Below are 22762 nucleotides of genomic sequence, written 5' to 3'. Positions count from 1 at the left end.
TTTTAACTCTGATATTTATCGTAATGAATGTATGTATTTAAATAATGTATTTTTTATTTAGAAACGGATGGTTCGAAACCTGATTTAAGGAGACTAAAGGCAGCTCTTCAAGACCGATTTAACTGTACTCTCAAGGATGAACATAAGGTAACAATCACTTCCTTTAACAAATGCATCGTTTCATCACTCTTTTAGATTGTCAGTCACATATGTGAACACCCAAAAAGAATTTTTGTCACGTCGGGAATCGAACTCAAGACGGGTTTACCTATTAAAAATCAAAATCAATTTATTTCTTTTTGTGTTAGTCACAAATTTATATTTACAGTCGACTCTCGATAATTGGAAACTCAAGGGACTCCGAGATAAATTTCAAATCACTAATAGTTCCAAATAACAAACGTTTTAATAAACACGGGCTCAAGTAAAAAACATTTTGTTTACTTATTTAAGACACTTACTGTCTAAATTAATTATTTGTTTAAGTAATAGATGGCGTTAGGCGTGTGTTAAAACGCGATGGCGTAACAACGTCTTGGTATTATATAGGATTTAAGGTTTATTTAATATAATGAAGTTTTAGAAGTTTCTATAGTATAAACAAAGTGTCCCTCTCATTAAGTAATAAATAAAAGGTGAAATTGTGTTGTGTGTGTGTCATTCCGTGATAGGTTTTTGTTCATGGTGCCGAAACCAGGGATGGACTTTGGACTCGTGAGTTAATGCAAAAGACTTAGAATATTTATTCATTAGTGACAACTGGACTTGTAAAATTTTATAGTAATTAGTATGGACTTAGAATAATTTCAACCAATCTTGGACTTAGATTTTAGAATAATTTCAACAAATCTTGAACTAATTTAAAAAAAAAGTGTTGTAAATTAAAATAATTAAAACATTAGTGATTTGAAATAATAGACTTTACGTAATTTTAAATTGAAATAATGGCTTTTAACATAATAAAAAATCAAGAGGATTTACATTCAAGGCTACAAAAGGCGCATTCAAATTATAAGAAAAGTCCAAGAGTGAGAATAACAAAAGCATATGTCCAAACACGTATAAATACTTTAGATGAGTTGCTGAAGGAATTTATGGATAATCATAAGCATTTAATACAAATAGTTGTTCCAGAACAAATAAAGTCGTTTCCGTATTTTGAAGAAGACATTTGTGATTCGTTCCAAGAAATATATACTGAATATATGACAGATTTAAAAGAAAAGTTAGAACAGTTTGAGAGTTCAACATGTAGGGAAAATCAAGCAAAGGCTCATTCTGTAGATGTTATAAAATTACCACGGATACAACTACCCTCATTTTCTGGAAAATATAGTGAATGGCAGACATTTTATGATTTGTTCTGTTCTGTTATTCATAATAATGAAATGTTATCGCCTGCGCAGAAATTGCATTATTTAAAAAGTAGTATAGTAGGAGAACCCTTAAACTTAATAGGAAATTATTCGACTACAGATCTCAACTATGAAGAAGCGTGGAATCAATTAGTAAAAAGATATAACAACAAAAGATATAATAGTAATGCAATCCTTAAGACTTTATTTTCACAGAAAACAATTAGTGAATCATCATCAGCAATTAAACAATTATTAGATACAACAACTTCTTGTTTAAAGGCGTTGGATAATATGGGCATATCTACGGCTTCTTGGGATTCTATTGTAATTTATTTGACAGTCTCGAAAATAGACTTAGAAACACATAAACAGTGGGAAAATCACATAAATAATTTGTCAGATGATTTGCCAACATGGTCGCAATTTGTTGAGTTTCTTGAGGGAAGATTTAGGAGTCTAGAGATGGTTGAGACTGGAAAACAATTACCTAAACCTAGTTTTCAAGTGAAAAAACATGTTCCTAAAACGTTTCACGCGGCAGTTCAAGAGAATAATAAAAAAACGGAATTTAGTTGTCCTTTATGCGGAGAAAATCATTATATTAATTTATGTAAGCAATTTAGACTTCGTACTGTTCAACAAAGAAGAGATTTTGCTCTGTCGAAAGGACTTTGTTACAATTGCTTACAAACGACTCACGTAGTAAATAAGTGTCGACAATCGACATGTTGTAAGAAATGTGGCAGAAGACATAATACTTTGCTGCATATTGAGAGGGAAGGAAGTGACACACACATTAATAATGTATTGGAGGAAGTTCAAAACGGAGAAGAGAATCCGGTGCCAAGTACATCGATTGTAGCAAATTTTGCAAAACATCAAGGGCACAATCAACCAGTGCTTCTGGCAACAGCTGTCGTCAAGGCGAGGTCCAGGAGTGGAAATAGGAGTATATTGCGGGTTTTGTTAGATCAAGGCTCGCAAGCTTCGTTTATCACAGAAGCGGCTGCTCAATTATTAAATTTAAAAAAATTATCTGTTAATAGTAATGTTTCAGGTCTGGGAGATGGTCAAATGCATGTAAAATATTTAGTTGTATTGTATTTAGAATCTCGCCATAATCCAGAATGTTTAATTCGAGTTAATGCTTACGTGTTACGGTCACTCACTGATATGCTGCCTTGTGATAGAATTGATATACCTGATTGGAAGGAACTTTCTACGTTAGAATTAGCTGATCCAGGTTATACTGTACCAGGTAAAATAGATTTATTGGTAGGAGCTGAGGTATACTCAGATATATTGTTAGATGGCCTAATAAAACAACCCAAAGGAAAACTTATCGCACAAAATACGGCCTTTGGTTGGGTTTTATCGGGAAAAATGTCTGATACTTATTCCACAGCTAACATTACGAGTTTACATTTGCAAGTCGAACAGGAAGATGATTATCTAAAACGTTTTTGGGAGATAGAGGCTGAACCAGATAGGATTCAGAAGAGACTTTCTGTTGAAGAGCAAATGTGTGAAACACTTTATGAGGCTACGACTACTAGAAATGAGAATGGAAGGTTCATTGTTACATTACCATTTAAAAATAAGGATCCAGAATGTCAGTATGGACAATCTATGGATATTGCAATGAAAAGATTGGTGTCGTTAGAAAGAAGATTATCTAATAATTTTTGGTTACGTGAAGAGTATACAAAAGTGATTGAAGAATATTTGACACTTGGCCACATGTCTCGAGTTGCAGAAGATGATGTGGATAACAGTACTGCAGTGTATCTTCCTCACCATGCAGTGGTGAGAGAAGATAAGGAAACCACTAAAGTGCGCGTGGTTTTCAATGCATCTAGTAAGGGTATGAATGATGTTTCGCTAAATGACGATCTTATGGTTGGACCGAAAATCCAGCAAGATTTAAGACATATTTTAATGAGGTGGCGAACTCATCGAATTAGTATTGTTGCTGATTTAGTTAAGATGTATAGACAAGTATTAATTGATTCTGCGCAAACTAATTTTCAGCGGATTTTATGGAGGCCACATCCAGACATGCCTGTGGAACATTATAAGTTACTTACGCTAACTTTTGGAACAGCTTGTGCTCCGTACCTAGCTGTAAAGACTTTACAACGATTGGCAGATGAAGAGAAGAGGAAGTTTCCAGTGGCAGCGTCTATTACAAATACTGATTTTTACGTTGATGATTTGATGACAGGAACTGAGACTATTGATGAAGCTAAAGAAGTATACGATGAAATGAATGCTTTAATGACATCTGGTGGCTTTCAATTGCAAAAATGGACAAGCAATAGTAAGGAGTTATTGCATTACATTGGAAAGCAAAACAATAAAGAGGAGACATCTTTGCCAATTAAAACAGATAATATGATAAAGGTCCTTGGCGTCCAATGGAATAGAGAAACTGATAGTTTCGAATACATTGTTGCTTTACCAGAAATAACATATCCTGTTACCAAAAGACAAGTTTTGTCTAATATTGCCCGTTTGTATGACCCTCTAGGTTGGATTTCACCAGTAGTAGTATTAGCAAAGCTTTTGATCCAGCAGATTTGGAAAGCACATCTTGATTGGGACGATCCTTTGTCAAGTGAATTTTGTGAATTGTGGTTTAATTTTAGAAATGATCTTATTCATATTCAGCAATTACAAATTCCCAGATGGTTAGGTTACACCCGCAAAAGTCGAGTTGAATTACATGCATTTTCAGATGCATCTTGTTCAGCTTACTCAGCCGCAGTATACATTCGTGTAATTAGTTCAGATGATAAAATAGAAGTTCGATTAGTATCCGCAAAAACAAAGGTAGCTCCAATTGAGAAGAAAATTTCTATTCCTCGACTAGAACTGTGCGGTGCTGTACTAGCATCAAAATTAATTAACGAAATATCTCAAATTATGAAAATACCTAAAAATGATCTGTTTGGATGGACGGATTCAACAATAGTTTTGGCATGGCTTAAAGGTGGACCAAGTAAATGGATGACTTTCGTTAGTAATCGTGTCTCAGAAATACTTTCTATTATGGAATACTCTCAGTGGGGTCATGTTTCATCTGAAGCAAACCCAGCTGATTGCGCGTCAAGAGGTCTGAGTCCGCTTGAATTACTGTCTCACACTCTATGGTGGGAAGGTCCACAATGGTTAAGAAACACGAATATTCAAATTGAAGATTTAGAAATCGGTGATACAAATGAAGAAGAAAAAATAGTTTCAATGAATATCATAGAAAGGAATGAAAATTTTGAATGGATTAAATTTTCTAATTTAGTAAAAATGTTGAGAGTAATATCATATTGTCGAAGATTTGTAATGAGAAAAGAAGATCGGAAAACCTTACCTAAATTTATAACAGTCACAGAAATCAATAAAACACTAGAAGTCTGCATAAAGCAAGTGCAACAATTTGCATTTGGCGAAGAAATAACAGTTATAGCAAATGGAAAAGAAGTACCTAAAAAGAGCGTGTTACGCACTCTTTGTCCCATTTTAGACAAAAATGGGATTTTAAGGGTAGGCGGTCGAATAAGCATGGCCAACGAAAGCTATGATGCAAGACATCCCATTATTATACCTGCTAAGTCTCACCTTACTAATTTATTAATTTCAGATGCACACGAAAAGACTTTGCATGGCGGTCCTCAAATAATGCTAAACTTTCTTCGTTCAAAGTATTGGATTGTACGAGTTCGAGATCAGGTTAAGAAGTATTATCGGAAATGTATTACCTGTTTAAGGCATTCTAAAGCAGCGAGAGTACAGCTTATGGGCCAACTTCCTGATGCACGACTTAAGCCGAGTAAACCATTTTTAGCAACCGGCGTTGATTATGCAGGTCCATATCATATAAAATTTTCTCCAGGACGAGGAGCTAAGACCTACAAGAGTTATATTTGTCTCTTCGTATGTATGGTAACACGAGCTATACATATTGAATTAGTCACCGATTTGACTTCTAAGGCTTTTATTGCAGCTTTTCGAAGATTTATCGCTAGGCGTGGTTATTGTCGAGATCTGTATAGCGACAATGGCACAAATTTTGTTGGTGCCAATAAACAATTGAGAGACATGTTTGATCGGTCTAAATCAAACATACCTGATGAGATTGCAAAATTACTCACATCTGAATTAACAACGTGGCATTTTATTCCACCTCAAGCACCAAATTTTGGAGGCATTTGGGAAGCCGGAGTGCGATCTGTTAAAACACATTTGAACAAGGCAATAGGTGATAATTTAATGACATATGAAGAACTGGTTACTGTTCTATCACAGGTTGAGGCTTGCTTAAATTCAAGACCGATTTCATTGCTTAGTGACGTAGCAGATGACCCTCTCCCATTAACCCCAGGTCATTTTTTGATTGGTGAACCTCTTGTAAATATTGTTGATGACACATCAGTTATTAATTTTAATGTAAATCTTAAAGAAAGATGGAATGTCATGCAGAATATTGTTGTAAAATTTTGGAAAAAATGGTCTAAAGAATATTTGTTAACTTTAAGTCAAAGATATAAGTGGAATTCGAAACTTGAAGACCCTTGTATAAATGATATTTGTATTGTTAGGGAAGAAAACTTGCCACCGTGTAAATGGTTATTAGGTAAAATTGTAGAAAAACATACTGGTCCTGATAATATCACTAGAGTGATAACCATAAAATGTAAGAATGGCCTTATAAAGAGACCTTTAAGTAAAATAAGTATACTTCAGAAATAGATTTTAGTTTTTTTTTGTTACATCATGGTGGGCGGCAAGTTTGATTCAATTACGAATGTTATAATAATTCTTTCTTTTCATTGTTGTAGATTTTAGATTTATTATTAACGTATTTACCTAGTATAATATTCGAATTCTTTAACTTGTTTTTTCTTGATGAACTTTATGTTATGTTTAACTGAACATGTTATTTTTTTGTTTGTTATGAAAGTACCTAATTCTATCAAAATTTTGTGCAACTCTAATGTTGAAAGGACTCGTCCTTGGTGGGCGGAATGTCTAAATTAATTATTTGTTTAAGTAATAGATGGCGTTAGGCGTGTGTTAAAACGCGATGGCGTAACAACGTCTTGGTATTATATAGGATTTAAGGTTTATTTAATATAATGAAGTTTTAGAAGTTTCTATAGTATAAACAAAGTGTCCCTCTCATTAAGTAATAAATAAAAAGTGAAATTGTGTTGTGTGTGTGTCATTCCGTGATAGGTTTTTGTTCACTTACTAGAACTTACTTATAGATACTTATTCGTTCAACATCAAATTAGCGAGGGGACCAATTATCATTGTTTTTATTCAATTTATCGAGTTTTTTTTAAAGGGACCGTAAAAAATTCAAATTATCGAGAGACCACTGTATTTTCGGTTGAATATGTATAGTTTTCATTAACAATACAATTTGCTTTCATAAAAATCGTAATGAATAGGTAAGCTACCATATTGTATTAGCAAAAAGTGAGAAAGTAGATAAGAAACACAAGTTTAATACGTAGAGAAGTACACTTTCATAACATAATCGTATCTACAAGGTCATATTGTAAACAATTAGATACGCCATTGAGAATGACATTCGTATTTTTCGAATACACGACACATGTTAAATAATGTAAAATATTCGCGTTTATAATCATTTCAATAAAAATATATTATTAATTTAATAAATTAGCTTTACTTTTGTTATTTAGAGAAAATGGAGATCCTTTTCCTCATTAGTCAAAAAATGTCTAATGCACAAATGAATTCACAGAGTATGCTCCAATACCACATAAATGATGAGATACCATACAGCGAGCTGTTCTCAGCTCTGGAAAAACTTAAGGAGCAAAACCCACTGATAGAGGACTATTCAGTGACAGAAACAACTCTAGAAGAAGTATTCCTTTCATTTGCGCAAGCTGGGCAGCCTCCTGAGCAGGATCCTGTGCAGGATTCGGCCGCTTAAAGCACTGAGGTGATCTTTTTTAGACTTTGCTTTTATGGCTGAATAGTATTTAATAGTAGGCAAGTTTTTGTGAAATTTCTGTGATACAACTCCCACTGTAGGTAGCTCTATCTGGCTAGTCCAATATTACTCTAGTTTATACAGGATATTATATTATATCATGAACAGACAGCTAGTATTAATACTGATAATGGGCTTGAAGTATGTGTCAAAGGAGATCACGCTAGTTAATGTATCTTTTCACAAAAAATACTAAGCGCTTAATAATTGTGATGTTTGCATTTAAGCATTAGATATAAAATAAAAGCCTTAAACTATAAACATCTTTATTAGAAAAATCATTTTCTAATATCAATTATAATGTTTTTTATTGTACTATTTATACAGGTTTACTTAGGTCACATGAATTTCAATTCGTATGAAATTCAACAATTATTTATATAAACATTGTTAACTATTAAAAGTGCCTATTTTTACAGGGATTTAATCTCGATGGTAATTTAAATCTCGTATTACGTATTATAACGGATTTTTGTATAAGGCAACAACTTTCAAAAACATGATGTTAATTTATAGTACTACAGTCAAAATCTGTTATAACGACATTGAATGGACTACTCACATTTGGTACCTAATACAATAGAATTCAGCCGGGACCTTTGATTTTGGTCAATATAACCGGTATGTTGTTCTAAACGATATCGTCGTAAACGGTTTTGACTGTATTTATGTTATACAAATAGATTTTATTGTTTTATATTTTGCTAGACTAAATACATCTTTCATCTAGACTATTTATATTAACTTGGTACTAACTTCAAATCCACTGGAAACTTTCAAAATGTTCATGTGGTATTAGAACTCTCATTAGGTACTGAAATTTTCCTTTTTTTTTCATATTAATTTCTGATTTGACATTAATGTCAATAGCCACCATGGTTTGATCAAATACTTGTCTAATATGATGGATGTATGTTTAGTTATTAAGTATTGAACCATCTTGTTATTCATTAGCTTTGCACAAATTTATTTATTTTAGAATAGTAATAAGCACTCTTATAATCACTCAGTATACCAATTATGAGAAATATTTTTGTATTAATTATCACTCATAAAAAAATATAAACTATGATGTTTTTAGATAATAGTTGTACTTTTCAAAATTAGTTTCAATTAACTGTTATCTCATGTATTACTTAACTTTTTGATGTATTCTTTTATACTAATGTGTACTTACTACTTCTATGTTAAATTGGTATGTTTATAATATGATAATCAAGCAGTCAGATAATTTTATGAATGCATACTCTACAATCTCATGGTGTTTCTTGCAAACAACAATGTTTGAGTGAGTTCTATTGTGTTACATATTAATATTTACCTATGTATGAATAAGACTGTGTATTCTGGTAATAAATGTTTTTGCTTCTTATGATGTATACTTTTTAAATAAAACATTCCATACTATACTTAATTATTTATTTACATATAATACATCAAATAAGTCTAAAAAAGTAAAGACAGCATAATAAATATAATAATATCAAAGTAGAATGATGATAATTCAAGTTATCCTTGCCCCTTAAATTGATTGCATTTATCTGTTAAAGCAATTGTTATCTACACTAAGCATTCCCTTCAAAATGAGTCATGCATGTAACTTATGTTACCTTGAAGTTAATTGATCTATTATATACATCGTTTTTTGCACTTGGCATGACCAAATAGCTATAAGAGATGTAATAGAAACACTATATAAAGTAATATTATTAATAGCCAGACACTAGATATTTACTACAATAGTAACAACGATAACATATTTTGATACTACATACAACACTTATAATTTGACAATGTCTATGAAATCATTAAATCTATTTCTTTGGAGGAATAGTTAAGCTACTCAATGTTTTGTCATAAAAACAATAGTACCGCATTGGCATTGACCTACTTAAAACAATATTACTTATCTATACTTTGTATGCCTAAAGCTGTGAAACATTTTTTTACATCAGCAAATACTTCTTGTGGACTCACTTCAGCATTGATCCTGCATACTAAGTCCTGCTTGTCATAATGATCAATAATGGGCATAGTATCATTTAAATATGTATTGAACCTTTTCTTTAAACTTTCAATATTGTCATCAGAACGCCCGCTGCCAGCAGCGCCACGTCCTAAACACCTATCGGTGCACAAATCTCGCGAACACTCAAAAAATAACACGAATAGAAGTTTCGTTTTATCGGACATAACGCGTTCCCAACCCTCTAAATTGTCTTTATTACGCGGAAACCCATCAATAAGAAACCGCGACTTTCCCGACTTCTCCATAGCTTTGTGAATTAATGAACACGTAACCTCAACTGGTACGATTTCTCCGTTGCGAATTTTCTCCTCAATCATTTCACCATATTCTGAACCAGGCCTCTGTCGCTCCTCTCGTAGTAAATCGCCAGCCGATAAATGAATAAATCCAAATTCTTTGGATATAAATGTACACTGAGTTCCCTTACCGGCGCCGGGTGCACCCAAGACAAAGACTACTTCCGGCAGCATTCTTGCAATATATGTCCTCACGGGGCCGAACAAACGATTCCACATGAAATATGAGAGCGAACTGAATCGAAATTTTTAAATTTAATAATTTTATCGGAAGAAACATGCGCGTAACTGAATGTTGTGACCTTGGCTGTTTAGTTAACGATATGACATTAGATTTTAGACATAAGTTACATTTGCGATATGTCAGCTTTTTTGACATTAGAATACAATTTTTTTTAGATAGTCTGTGCCCTGTACAGCTATAGTACGGCTACTGGCAAGATTGTAAAGTGGCTTGTTGATGTTGTTGTTCACTAATCATTATCGCTTGGTATCAACTATCAAGTTATAGATTCACGTTAAGAAACTCTCGTGGAGTTTCGTTGTTATTTAAAAAATCTATTATTAAAGGATTATCCTCCATCTTTAACACGTTGAACGCCATGGGGGTCACCGGTGACCTCATCATTCCTCTATCATAGCGCCATGGGGGTCACCGGTGACCTCAAGTTAAAGACATATTATTCAAACCGTTTTTTCTCGTCGTCTGCCATACCCACTGTTGATTTTAAAGTACTATGTGACCGGCACGGCGCCGTAGAACAATACTTCGGATTGGGACAAATGTACCTAGATAGTACATTGAAAAAATCGAAGGATTTTAAAAAAGAAGCAAAAATAAAACTTCGTTCCAAAAATGTTGGATATTTAACTCAATTCAGTCTTTATTTTTTAAACAAAAATTAGCAGAAAGTATGTTGTGTTGTGTTGTGTACCAATATTACTGAAAAATAAAATTTATCTTTAGAAAAACTAGGAAATTGCAAAGTGTAAAAAAGTTCGGAAATCCACAAGTGCAGGCCTTACAACAACCCAACCCTTAGAAATATTAATATTTAGCATTAATTTTGTCAAATAATACAGTAAAAGTTGATGAGAAAAGATGTCAGAAAGAAAAACAATAACAAAACATGCATACAGGGTTCACAATTATGTCAACCTAAGCCCAAACCGTTTTATGGTCATTTTACGATGATTACGATTTTTTTAAACCGCCCATTTTACGGTTCTCTGCAATGCCGAAGAATAGGCACCTTTTTGGTCACTCATATCTACAGACCCTTCGGATTTATTATGATCCAATACGATCTTCGGCTTCCGAATCTGTTTGTCTGTTTACTCTACCACAGCAAATTTGTCGAAAGCAAAAGCACGTCCCTCTTATCCTTCTATTTTAACACCGTTACTCCGTCTTCATTCTCCACAGCCATTATTTTACCTTTCTACAGTTCTGAATTCTAGAACAGCCTAACCCTCTTGTTTTTTCGCAAAGTGCCAATTAAATGGGTTTGTTTCTCCAATAACCTAGTTCTAAGCTTGTATACCAGTTGTCAGTTGCAAGTAAGTATAACCTAACGTCTTTTTATTTTCGGTATTAGCATCTGTTCGCTATCTGATTCTGAGTGGCAATCATTGTTCTCAAAGGGTTTGTTGTAAAATAATATGCTAACGCGTTGATTTGTTGCAATTCATTCTGTGTCTAATTCCTCCATAGCTAAGCCAATACCTAAGGATCTCGTACATTATTAACGCAACCTAAGTTAAGTTCGTTATGTAGCGAAAACAAATTTAGTAGGAAACTAATAGAAAGAGCAAAGCAGAGGCAATCGTCGTAAGCGCGAGCGCACTAACACTGTCGAAGTGAATAGCGGGTGGCCGGCGGGGTGGGTGGCACGGCGCAGGGTAACGGAAAATGTCTTTTTTGTATTTGTGCGCCATGGGGTGCACCGGTGACCTCAGTTATATATTTGGCTGTAACTATGTAACCCATGGGCAGAATTTAATAAAACTAATTTTCTATACATATATTATCATAATAAACAAATTACAGCAAAAAAGTTTTTTTACGATTTTTGTTTTTTTCTATTGGCGTTTAACGTGTTAAAACTATAAAATTGAATCGGTAAGCCCAGAGTTGATGACCTATTGACCTTATACTTTTCGTTCCCTAGTCGTAATAACGGTGATAAGGAATTAAGATATACCTTTTTAGATTTATAGCAATAATACTAATAACACAAGATCGTTTTTTATTATATAAGGAAGGGTAAAAGGATATTCTCATTGAAACTAAACTTATTGAATGAGTAATATATTTTTTATTTTCAGTTACAAATTCATCAAAACATAGTGATGACACGCCATATGCCTGTAAACAAAAAAAACAATATTATGAATGACTTAATGAAGAAAACAGACTAGTTTGTAGAATAACAATAGTCAGAAAATAAATAAGGTTGTCCGCAAAAAATTCAGAACAGGTCTGTGAAAGATTCATCATCATAATTGTTGTTACAAAATATAAACATTTAATAAAACTTAATAGGGCAATTATATTAGAATACGTTTAGTAGCAGCAAGTTTAACGTAAAACATCGACACGCGTTCGTTTTACGGTCAAGCGATTCAGAGCTCTATAATATGAACGTCAATCTTAGAATACCGACCAGCGAAAATGGTGAACTAAAGCCTTAATTAAGTCTTACATTAAATTAAGGTACCGCCCAACTAATTTAGGCTCTTAAATTTGAAAACATGTTTTAAAAGACAACTTACCATTCACAATTTAGTTTGTAAAGAATGTGAAATGTCCCATCACTTAATGGCACCTGTAAAATAAATTTCATTGTTGCCTTATTTGGATCTATCGCAATTTTTTTTAAGTTTCTTAAATATTTCAGTCCTGTTGAGCTTTATGTAACCACCATGGAGCATCTGGCATTAATTTAACATCATTTTTAAACTTCTTAAAACAATGGGCTTTTGTATTGTGTAACCATTTATCAAATACGTACCTTAATGTATAAATGGGTGCATCTGTCACACATTTGAGATATATAGAAAATCTGTAAAGAAACAAAAATACTTATATTATGTTTGCCTTTAACGTTTTTTATGGTTTAAAAAAAAAATTTCTCAGTCCTGTTGAGCTTATGTAACCATCATGTTTGGCATATGGCATAGATTTATCATCATAATATTATTCAAGAGCAAGCTGATTTTTATAACAACCATTTCTCTAACAATTATTCCTAACTGAAGGAAATATCGAAAGTCTAGTCCGGCAATGAAGGCCAGAGGCCTTAAGTCAGGGGTGCTCTAACTTTTTTTTACAATATTTGTTATTGCTATAATTCTATCATACTTACTTTTTTTTTATCAGAAACTATTCATAAGGGCAATCATGACTCTGACCTGAAACAAAAACAGCATTTGTAAAATACTGATTTGACAAAACATTTACTATAAAAGATTTTTTTGTTAAGTGTAAATCAGAAGAAAATAAGGTTGTCCTCATCATATCAGAACAGGTCTGTGTTTTGATCATCATTTAAAAACCACAAAATATTCTATACATGTTAATTAAAATAACGCAAATAAAGACTTACATTTTTGACATTTTGTAAACGCTTATCTGAAACAAAGTCAACAGTTAGTACTTTTCTTACAATACATAACACATGTTATAAGACTGCAACTCACCTTTTAAGTTGATTAATTATAAACCGTGTTACACTGCGCGCATTTTTTTAAGTAAGACAAAAATACAATAGAAAAATTATAATTTAAAAATTAATTACAGTATAATAATGGTGTCGGTGCAACATTTAGCTGGGTATGCTATATCTGGACAATATCACAAATAAAAGTTCGCTCAGCGTGTAGCTTCTATTGAGAACTCATTTACAAATAAAAATGTAGACTGGATGTTATATATAGTACAATGTTGATGTATTTGTAGTTTGCTAAGCGTTTACAACTTGTCCAAGTATTGCGCGAGGTCGGGTAAACCTTCCTTGAGTCCTTTCCGTTTCCTTGTTTCCTGAAACAAAGATTCATTTGGTTGAAATGGATTTATCGGGCATTCGTAATAAAAAAACAGTATTAAAATTATTATTTTTAAGTTAATGTGTATCGTCTCGCCCGTAGCATGCAGTCCTAAGACATAAGGATAGAGGTCCTATGCAGCGTTTAGAGCGAGTCGAGTTAATCTCCTTCCAACTTAGCCGTAGCCATCATTGCCCTAACACGCGCGAACACGTGCTCTGGCTAAGGCACGGCACGGTAGTCGGAAGGATTATTTTAAGTATTTTTAAATTTTTAAATTCACGTTTTCATTTTTACCCCATCCCTTATAACCATAACGGTTTCGTGTACTTGAATGGTTTTGAAATTTTACAACAGTATATAACACACACATATTCTAATGAAAAGATTATAATTTGTTACCTGTACAACGGCGTATGGCTTGGATCCAGGCTCGCTTGGGTCTCCGGGCAGGACTTGCCAGTGGTCGAACACGCACTGAGGGAAGGCCTGTCCTCCAGTGTTGGAACGGAGGTCAGCTGTGAATCCGAAGGACTCGTTGACGGGCAGGTAGGCCTTCACGACGAACATGGGAGTTCCGGCAACTTGGGACTCTTCGAATACGTGTCCACGACGACGGTTGAGTACTCCGTAGATTCCACCCACGGCTACTTCAGGGCACTGCAAACGTTATAACAATTAATCTCTGCCAATTCTTGTGAGTACCAACAATTACGCAACGACAAACCCTAGTTTTTGAGATAATCAATCGGGGTGGTTACGATTTAGACAAGTGTTAGTTCTTATATTGAGGCAAAGAATGTATGGATGTCGTTGCCAAAACACAAAACTGTTATTTTTCCACGCGTCGGAAAAGCGCACGAGCTAACATTTCTCGCCCGCATAGGAATTCACGTGGATGAAGATTTTCTTTCATTTTAGTATTACTTGCTTTTGAGATTCATTAAATAGTAAGCAACGACTACGAAATTTATTCAAATTTGAATCCAGGGCGAATTCTGTGACAATAACGCATATTGGCGTCGTGGTTAGAATGCATTACCTGAATTTCACAAAGGTACACGGGCTCCATAAGACGTGGAGCAGCAGTCAGAAGACAGGCGTACAGACATCTTCTTGTCGTTGGAATGATTTGGCCACCACCTCTGTATCAAACAAACCAAATGTTACAATGTGTATTGTTTACATTGATGAAAAATTTAAATTTCAAATACTAGATGACACCAGCGAGTTTTCGATGGTCTATTAAATTTTGTTAGAAATCAGATAAAAATATTACTAAAGATATGAATAATAAACAAACCTGTGGATAGCGTCGGTGTGCAGGGTGACATCGTAGATGTTGAACCTGACACCTCGCAAGTTCTCTTCGGCCATGACTCCCTCCTTGGCCGCCCATTGGAAACCGGCCACCACGGAATCCTTGATTTCATTAAGGTATTGAACTCCCTTAGTACAGTCGACGAGAAGGTTAGGGCCGGTACCTTCGGGACCGAAACACCAGATCTTACGGGCCTCGGTCAAGTCGTACTCGTATTTCTCGGTCAGATAACGCGCACGAGTCTTGAAGTCGTCACGTGGGTTAACTTTACCCTGCGAAAGAAATTTAATATTTGTATCTTCTCGCCCGTAGCATGCAGTCCTAGGACATAAGGATAGAGGTCCTATGCAGCGTTTAGAGCGAGTCGAGTTTTATCTCCTTCCCACAAAGCCGTAGCCTTCAATGCCCCGACACGCGAATACACGTGCCCTTGCTAAGGCACGGCACGGTAGTCGGAAGGGTGTTCAAATCAATGCACATGATACAGTTACAAATGTATTAATCTAGTGATCAAAATATATATTTAGAGTATATATTAGAGTTTAAAAAACTTACATCATCAATGTCCTCTGGCAGACCATCGGGCATGGGGCAGGCCCTCATGAACAGACGGTTGTGCTTGTTGGGAGACTTGGACAGACACATTTGGTTGGACTCTTCACCCACTGTCTCACGGTATGACACCACGGGGTCGGATTTCTTGATTGGAATGCATGCGTGGTCTTCTTCCAAGTCCTAACAAAACAAAAATATTGGTCACATTAATATTACCTAGATACCTTCAGTTACTCTACATAACACAACACGATTAATCAAATACATACCTTAAGACAGATCTCAAGATGAAGTTCTCCAGCACCGGCCACAATGTGTTCACCGGACTCCTCATTAATGCACTGCACCATAGGGTCGGATTTGGCCAAACGCTTAAGACCTTCCACTAGCTTGGGAAGATCGGCGGGGTTCTTGGGCTCAACAGCCACGCGCACTACAGGCGAGACACTGAATTTCATGACCTATTTACAGAAAAAATATTATAGTGAAACTAAGTTTTTTTTTAATACTTATTGATAATATATATATAACAATTAAGCTCATACTTTTCACATCAAACTAAAAGACGCCTGTTGTTATAGTGCATGTATCAGTCATTTTTGGGGTCATAAGCTATGGAAGCATATGACCAATTCCGGAAAGACTTACTGTCAGTCCTCTTTGACACCCAGAAGGTTATATTAATCAACTGGCAACACTTGGGACTTTACTTACAAATTTTCGCTTGCTATGAAAAATTCACTTTAAACAAATGTTTATTCTTACCTTCATGTTGTGGGCGTTCTTAAAGGTGGTAATGGTACCAGTCTTGACAAGGAACTGGTCAACTCCTACCAGACCACAAATGTTACCAGAGGGAACATCTTCGATGGCTTCGACGTAACGACCCATCATGAGAATGGTACGCTGGATGGTCTTCTCGTACAGGTCCTGAGATAGATAACAACACCATATGTATTAACAGTCACATTATAATAATTCAATAGAAAAAAATGGGCTAAAATAAATCGTTTGAAATTTCATGACTTACCTCTTTCTTGCCGGGCTGGTAGTTGGGTCCCATGATACGCGCCTTCTGTCCGGTCGCTACTTTACCGGAGAAAACACGTCCGAAGGCGTAGAAACGTCCCTTGTCAGATGTCGGTACCATTTTGCTCACGTACATCATCAGGGGTGCTTCGGGGTCACAGTTCTAAGACATGCTTACTAATTTAATTTTTGTTTATCACAAGTATATATATTTTAATTATAATATTAAAAATACAATACTATTTAATAACTGAACTTTTTCTTCATACCTTGACACCAAGAGCGGCCTCGTCGTCGTGAGGTCCTTCGTACAACATCTCCATACGGTATTTCTGGGCGACTACAGGGGAGGGCAAGTGGATGGCAATCATCTGAAGTAGAGCTTCACCAGCTGGCAGCCAGCTACGCATGACAACCTGCACGAGAACGCAAAAAAATAAATAAACACTGTCACCCGGGAATTTTAAGATTAAATTCTTGAAGTTTAAAGTACAATAAAAAAACAAAAATGTATCAATCATTTTTGGGGTCATAAGCTATGGAGAGCATATGGCCAATTCCGGAAAGAATTGCTGTAAGTCCTCTTTGACACCCAGAAGTTTATAAGAATCAACTGGCAACACTTGGGACTACGAGCACAGAATTTAAGCATACGAAAATATTACCTTCAATAAAGCCTTTCCGTCCTTGTCAGAGTCCTCGTGCTTGAGGGTGACTCCGATCTTCGTGAGCAGACTATCGATCTCTTCCTTACGGAAGTTCATAATAGCGCTGAACACCTTGTAGATAGGGTCCAACACATACATACAGAATGAACGCTTGTTGTCGCCGTCCTTTTGCTTTGCCCATTTCTTTGTTTTTGCATTGAAGAAGTTTTCTCCCCATAGCCTACAAAAATAATTTTAAAATTAAGAGTGTATTTCATAACTAAGTAAGCTCATATTAATAGAAGGCATGTTTTCCTTAGTAGAAAGTATCTGTATCTCAGTACTAGTTGCAAAACATCCATGAAGAATGCCTTACCAATCCAAGCTGAGATCTCAATATCCGTCCTGGTCTGCCACTGGTGTATAGCATTATAAACTTAACCCAGTATCAATAGGACGGATTCAAAAAGGTTTTTTAACATAATTTTAAATTAATAAAACGCGTGTACGCGTGCACTATGTCTGAGCTTAGTACAGCATAATTTTTCCAAGAAAAGCATTTTACGGCTATCAATAAAATTTGTTTTTAGGGTAAAATATTATAATCCGTTAGTTTATACTAAGCATAGTATAGCATCAATAACTGTTTTTTTTAATGAACTTTAACAAATAGTAATATATAATAGTTAGTTATACAATTAGTTTATTGTTAATATTTCTCATTTCAGATGAAATAAAAATTCCTCCGTTCTACAAAAGAAGTTGCATAATCCAAGCTACGAACGACGAAAGTATTGATTGCTTGCAGCTAGCCGCATTTTTATATGAGCGTTTGTGGAAAAGCTTGGCGTACATTGTGTCAAAAGCTTATTTTATAAATAGTCAATAAGGCGATTAAGTTTCGGCACACTTGCATAATATGTTAAGTTACATATAATATAAACATATAATTTTTTAAAGGTTTTTAAGATTATAATTAGCTAAAGACATTTCGTTGATGTTTTAAATTATCAAATAAGAACTAGTTCTTGTCCTTTATAGTAATTACGTAAAAATGTGTATTAAACGTAACATTGAAAGTGGACGAAGATTCATTTCTCTCGATGCGTAATGTATTTTATTTCGTGATGATTTTTCTTCTATACGGATACAAAAGTATAACGCCTTTAAAATACAAAACATTCAATTTCATAATTGTCATATTTATTTATGGTTACTTTGCCAATATTACCTGTTCATAAGCTTGACAAGGTCGATCTTGAATTTGTCGGCGTACATTTCAGAGAACTGTTTGAGTGTGAAGGCCCAGCCGTGAAGACCAGAACCGAAACCTACTGATCCCTTGCTAGGGTCAACGCGGACCTCACCTGGTGATGGAAAATTAATTGTTAACTTATGTCACTAAATGTGTCTTACAAGTCGCGTCATTTTTAAATAATTAATCGGGCATATTTTATAAATAAATCTAAACAAGTCATTGTTGTTGTAGTTTCCATTTTAAAACATTATCTGTTACTTTAATACCTTTTTATGGAAAGTATGTAATCAATCATAAACTTTTAAAATTACATGTTTATTTAATACCTAAATCGTTTGGTTTTTTTACCTAACGTGAAAGGTACAAGTTGCTAATTAAAGAAACAATAATTTTAAATATTAATATTTCTCCTTAGATTAAATCTGCACCATTGCTTGGATTATTTAATCATTATTTGTCAGTATCAATCCACGTGAAGTAACAGTTTACCACACGTGCATGATGACGTCACAATTTGATAATTTTTAACGATCTCAATGTCAGGTCAATGACATGCATTATTAAACTAACCATAAACCAGTTTACATACAAACTTAAAATATGCTGATGGATAATATATTATATCATTTACAGATCTAAGTTACTTGTTATATATTTTTTTCTATGATTAATATATACAATATATTAATATTACATTAGTACAAGTTTCGTAAAAAAGATTAGTAAAATCCCAGTCTGAATATATTTTTGAATTCTTAAGCAAAGTGAAATCTTATTCACTGAATGTTTTTCTATTAGGTAATGATCAAGCCTTTAGTAACATTAAAACCCAAACAACTCAATATGTATTGGATGTTGTTGTTTCCTAATATTTCCTACCTTATTTGACGTTTGCGTTTCCGAAAGCCCTTAAAAAATTAGAAATAATTCCAAAATAAAATATAAAGTCACAAGAAAACAATTTATAATCCACAACAACAAATAGATGGCAATAACCATCCATATCTATCTTTAACTCCCCACCCTCAACTTATTACCAGGCGATCCTCATTCTTCATTATCCAGTTAGATTCTAAACCACAGGCAGGGTCCCAGTATACACAAGGATATAATCATCTTATAACAATAATATTCAAATGACTAGGTTGTACTTGAATGTAAACCACAATCATGATGATACAGCCATCAATGTTATCTTTGGTAGATTTCCAATAATAAGTATGATACCTTATTAACTATGTATTTAATATGGGAAAACAGCAAGTCATTAATAACTAACATTATACAACTTACCCATTGGGCCACCATCATCATTGTAAGTGGCAATAATAACGTTAACATTTTCTACAATACGCTGGAAAGTCTGGTACAACTCCTCAGCCTCAAGTTGCAACTCCAAGAGGGCACGGTCCATCTTGTTCATGAACAAAATTGGCTTAATACGCTCGGCAATAGCTTGACGGAGTACAGTCTCAGTTTGAACACACACACCTAGACAAAGAAGATAATCATTATTTCAAGGTAAAATAATAGACCTGTTGCATTTAAAATAAAATATATATATTAAAATTATATCTTTAATAAATATGTTCAAAGACTTCACAAAAACCAACAGAGTTTTACATATGGTTATGTTGAGTGTGAAGTATTTCAATAAATTTTTATTGAATCATGTGAAAGTGCTTACCAGAAACACAGTCTACTACAACCAAGGCACCATCGGTTACACGGAGGGCAGCTGTCACCTCAGAAGAGAAGTCAACGTGTCCAGGTGAGTCAATCAAGTTGATTAAGAAACCCTTTTCACTCTTTTCACGCTGGTCAGGGTTTGTGATGAATACCAAATCTTTCTCTTCAAGCTCGAAGTACATAGATATGGCCCTAAGAATGTTAGACCAGTTAGTAACTTCGAAATAAAAAAACAAATGTTAATATGATAGTGTAATGACATCAGATGGCCGTTCTAAAAAATCTTCAAATTAATTCAGATTTTTAATGGTAAGAACATTCATCATAGAAAAGTAAACTATAAGAAAAAGGTATAAGACATATTTGTTACAATATGGCATTCTTAATAATTGAAAATAAGTTGTAAAAACATTATGCAAATTATTGCATGAATAAAGTTCAATGTTTAGCTATGAAATCTCTGTTAACCTTCAAACCGTGCCTTTTTAAGTTATTTAGCGATTTCAATGAGTTCAGATAGAAATTTGACATTTATAGGTTAGAGTGAAAGTGCAACCATATTGCATGATAGTGCAACTTACGTAGATTTGATGGTGATACATCTATCCTGTTCATCTTTACGGGTGTCAGTGAATCGTGTCTCGCCGGCCCTTGCACCAGCAATGATACCGGCTTTTGATACCAGCGAGTCTGTCAGTGTAGACTTGCCGTGGTCGACGTGAGCTATCACGGACATATTTCGGATATTCCGCTTCTTGTCCATCATCCCACGGATTTCGTCTACTGTGAAATTCACCTGCACAAACCAAAAGCTCACTTAATATCCTGAACATGTTCATCTTAGAGCAAAACAATAAACCAATTCTCAATATTCAAACGCACTTCTCGAAATCATGTTTTAAATAAGCTAATAATTATTTCCGGGGTGGTTAAACGATGCTAAATTTTTTCACAACACTTCACTTGGAACACTGAAAACGTCACCCCAATACAAAGAAGTCCGACGTGATGGAACTATGTTTAAAAACTAATTTTATCACAAATTACACCAAAATATACTCGCTAATTAACAGCACTGTTATTTCGCTACACTTTTCTTTTCACGATTATCATTTTCCATACTCACCATATTGGATGGTTTATGATTTCCTTTTAATAATATAAACTACCATACGCCAACAATGGCGTACGCGTGAAAAAGAACTCTTTTCCACTTCGTGGGCCGGATGTGGACATCAACTGTCACTGTCAGATTAGAGTTAGCCAAAGACAACAATTTTTACTACTTGTATATTCATAGTCTGTTCGTAGACCATAAGCAGTAATATAAAAAAATCATTTTAATAATAGAATAACAACACAACCTCGTATAGGTAATAATAATGTAGATCAATTGATATGTATAAATTAATTTCATAGTCTGATTATGATCCAATGGTTCTTAGGGGACTTACGATAAACTGGCGAAACACTAGATGTCGGTAGCTACGAAACCACAATGACAGAGTAGTTACATTTTCATCTACTCGCCAACAGATGCTACTAGTATGTACTAATTTACATTTTATATGATATTGCGTGAAACACCCGTTTATGAGATATAATTTAATTAATTATAGTATAAATTAAACTTTCATTAAAAAAAATTGTTTTAATTATTGATTTATAATTAAAGCCAAGTGAAAACAATAACGGTTACTAGATCATATATCAACCTTTACAACAATAATAATTATTACTACAAAAGCCACTATAAAAAATACTTATGTTAGGAAAATTTTATAAAATTACATTTACAAGTTAACAATTTAAAGTTTAATAAAATGCTTTTACTCAAAACTATTGATAAATGTAGATCGATGTATTAATTTGAAAATATTAAAAATGCACTTAAATTGTCTTCGATAGTACCGAATAATCCTATGTATCTATGGCGAACCAAGGAGTAATTCTGAATTTAAATTATTTATTAACACCTTTAAAACAAATACGTTTTTACCATTTAACTGTCAGTCACTAACAACTCTAATCTTATTGTTAAGGAGAAAAAAGATCCTAATTACCAGCAATAACTACATTTACCCCCACAGTTTCACTCGCATCAATTTGGCCGACATATATAATATTAATAATCAGTAATAATATAATTATTGTTAACGAGACAAAGACTTCCAAGGTCTTTGGCCGCTGACAAGCAGCTTCTAGGAACTGAAAGTTGGCATAAGCACTATTATCTGACCCATTTTCAATTGTAGTCACAATACCAGTACAAATTCATTATTGTAACCTAAAGCAAGTCCGCGCGAAGAGGTTAAAAACTTTAGTTTTAAAAGTTATGTGAATACATACATACTATAATTATTTAACACAGCAAAATAAGTTAAAATTTCTAGGCATATCTTCCAGACAGGCTAAATTGACTGTATTGTATAGTATATAAGTGCTTTATAACACTCCCAAAGGCGTATTATATCTGTCAGAAAATGAGGGAAACTTCAGGGTGAGGGT

At 34.1% G+C, this 22762-nt stretch overlaps 3 protein-coding genes across 3 annotated transcripts in view; 1 reads left to right on the top strand and 2 right to left on the bottom strand.

Moving 5' to 3' along the window:
• Positions 1 to 8755, top strand: part of LOC125063828 (phospholipid-transporting ATPase ABCA1-like) — a 37527-nt gene extending 28772 nt beyond the window's left edge. Inside the window, exons 31-32 of the mRNA XM_047647115.1 lie at positions 62 to 147; positions 7129 to 8755. Of these exons, the coding sequence (XP_047503071.1) occupies positions 62 to 147; positions 7129 to 7323 (281 nt within the window). The 3' untranslated portion in view covers positions 7324 to 8755. The remainder of the gene's footprint in view (positions 1 to 61; positions 148 to 7128) is intronic.
• A 526-nt stretch (positions 8756 to 9281) lies between these two features.
• Positions 9282 to 10118, bottom strand: LOC125048592 (UMP-CMP kinase-like). The gene has a single exon (XM_047647341.1). The coding sequence runs from the start codon at positions 9925 to 9927 to the stop codon at positions 9286 to 9288; it is 642 nt and encodes a 213-aa protein (XP_047503297.1). The 5' UTR covers positions 9928 to 10118; the 3' UTR covers positions 9282 to 9285.
• Positions 10119 to 13473: 3355 nt separating this feature from the next.
• Positions 13474 to 21526, bottom strand: LOC125048468 (translation elongation factor 2). Its single transcript, XM_047647124.1, has 15 exons — positions 21381 to 21526; positions 20836 to 21050; positions 20253 to 20446; positions 19859 to 20056; positions 18539 to 18674; positions 17326 to 17548; positions 16930 to 17076; positions 16662 to 16823; positions 16397 to 16561; positions 15901 to 16092; positions 15632 to 15811; positions 15059 to 15348; positions 14798 to 14900; positions 14158 to 14415; positions 13474 to 13750 (listed from the first exon to the last, which is right to left on the bottom strand). The coding sequence occupies exons 1-15, from the start codon at positions 21381 to 21383 to the stop codon at positions 13682 to 13684; spliced, it is 2535 nt and encodes an 844-aa protein (XP_047503080.1). The 5' UTR covers positions 21384 to 21526; the 3' UTR covers positions 13474 to 13681.
• Between the last annotated feature and the right edge of the window lie 1236 nt (positions 21527 to 22762).

This window comes from Pieris napi, chromosome 1, assembly GCF_905475465.1.
Source record: "Pieris napi chromosome 1, ilPieNapi1.2, whole genome shotgun sequence".
Taxonomy (NCBI): domain Eukaryota; kingdom Metazoa; phylum Arthropoda; class Insecta; order Lepidoptera; family Pieridae; genus Pieris; species Pieris napi.
The sequence above is the reverse complement of the archived record's forward strand: the minus strand, read 5'-3'. Positions and strand labels throughout refer to the sequence as shown.

Coding starts and splice junctions, on each gene's coding strand:
- LOC125048592 (XM_047647341.1), bottom strand. CDS start 9,927: ATGTGGAATCGTTTGTTCGGCCCCGTGAGGACATATATTGCAAGAATG.
- LOC125048468 (XM_047647124.1), bottom strand. Junction 20,057..20,252: donor TGTAGTAGACTGTGTTTCTG/GTAAGCACTTTC, acceptor TTCTTTGTCTAG/GTGTGTGTGTTCAAACTGAG. Junction 17,077..17,325: donor ACGGAAAGGCTTTATTGAAG/GTAATATTTTCG, acceptor GTTCTCGTGCAG/GTTGTCATGCGTAGCTGGCT.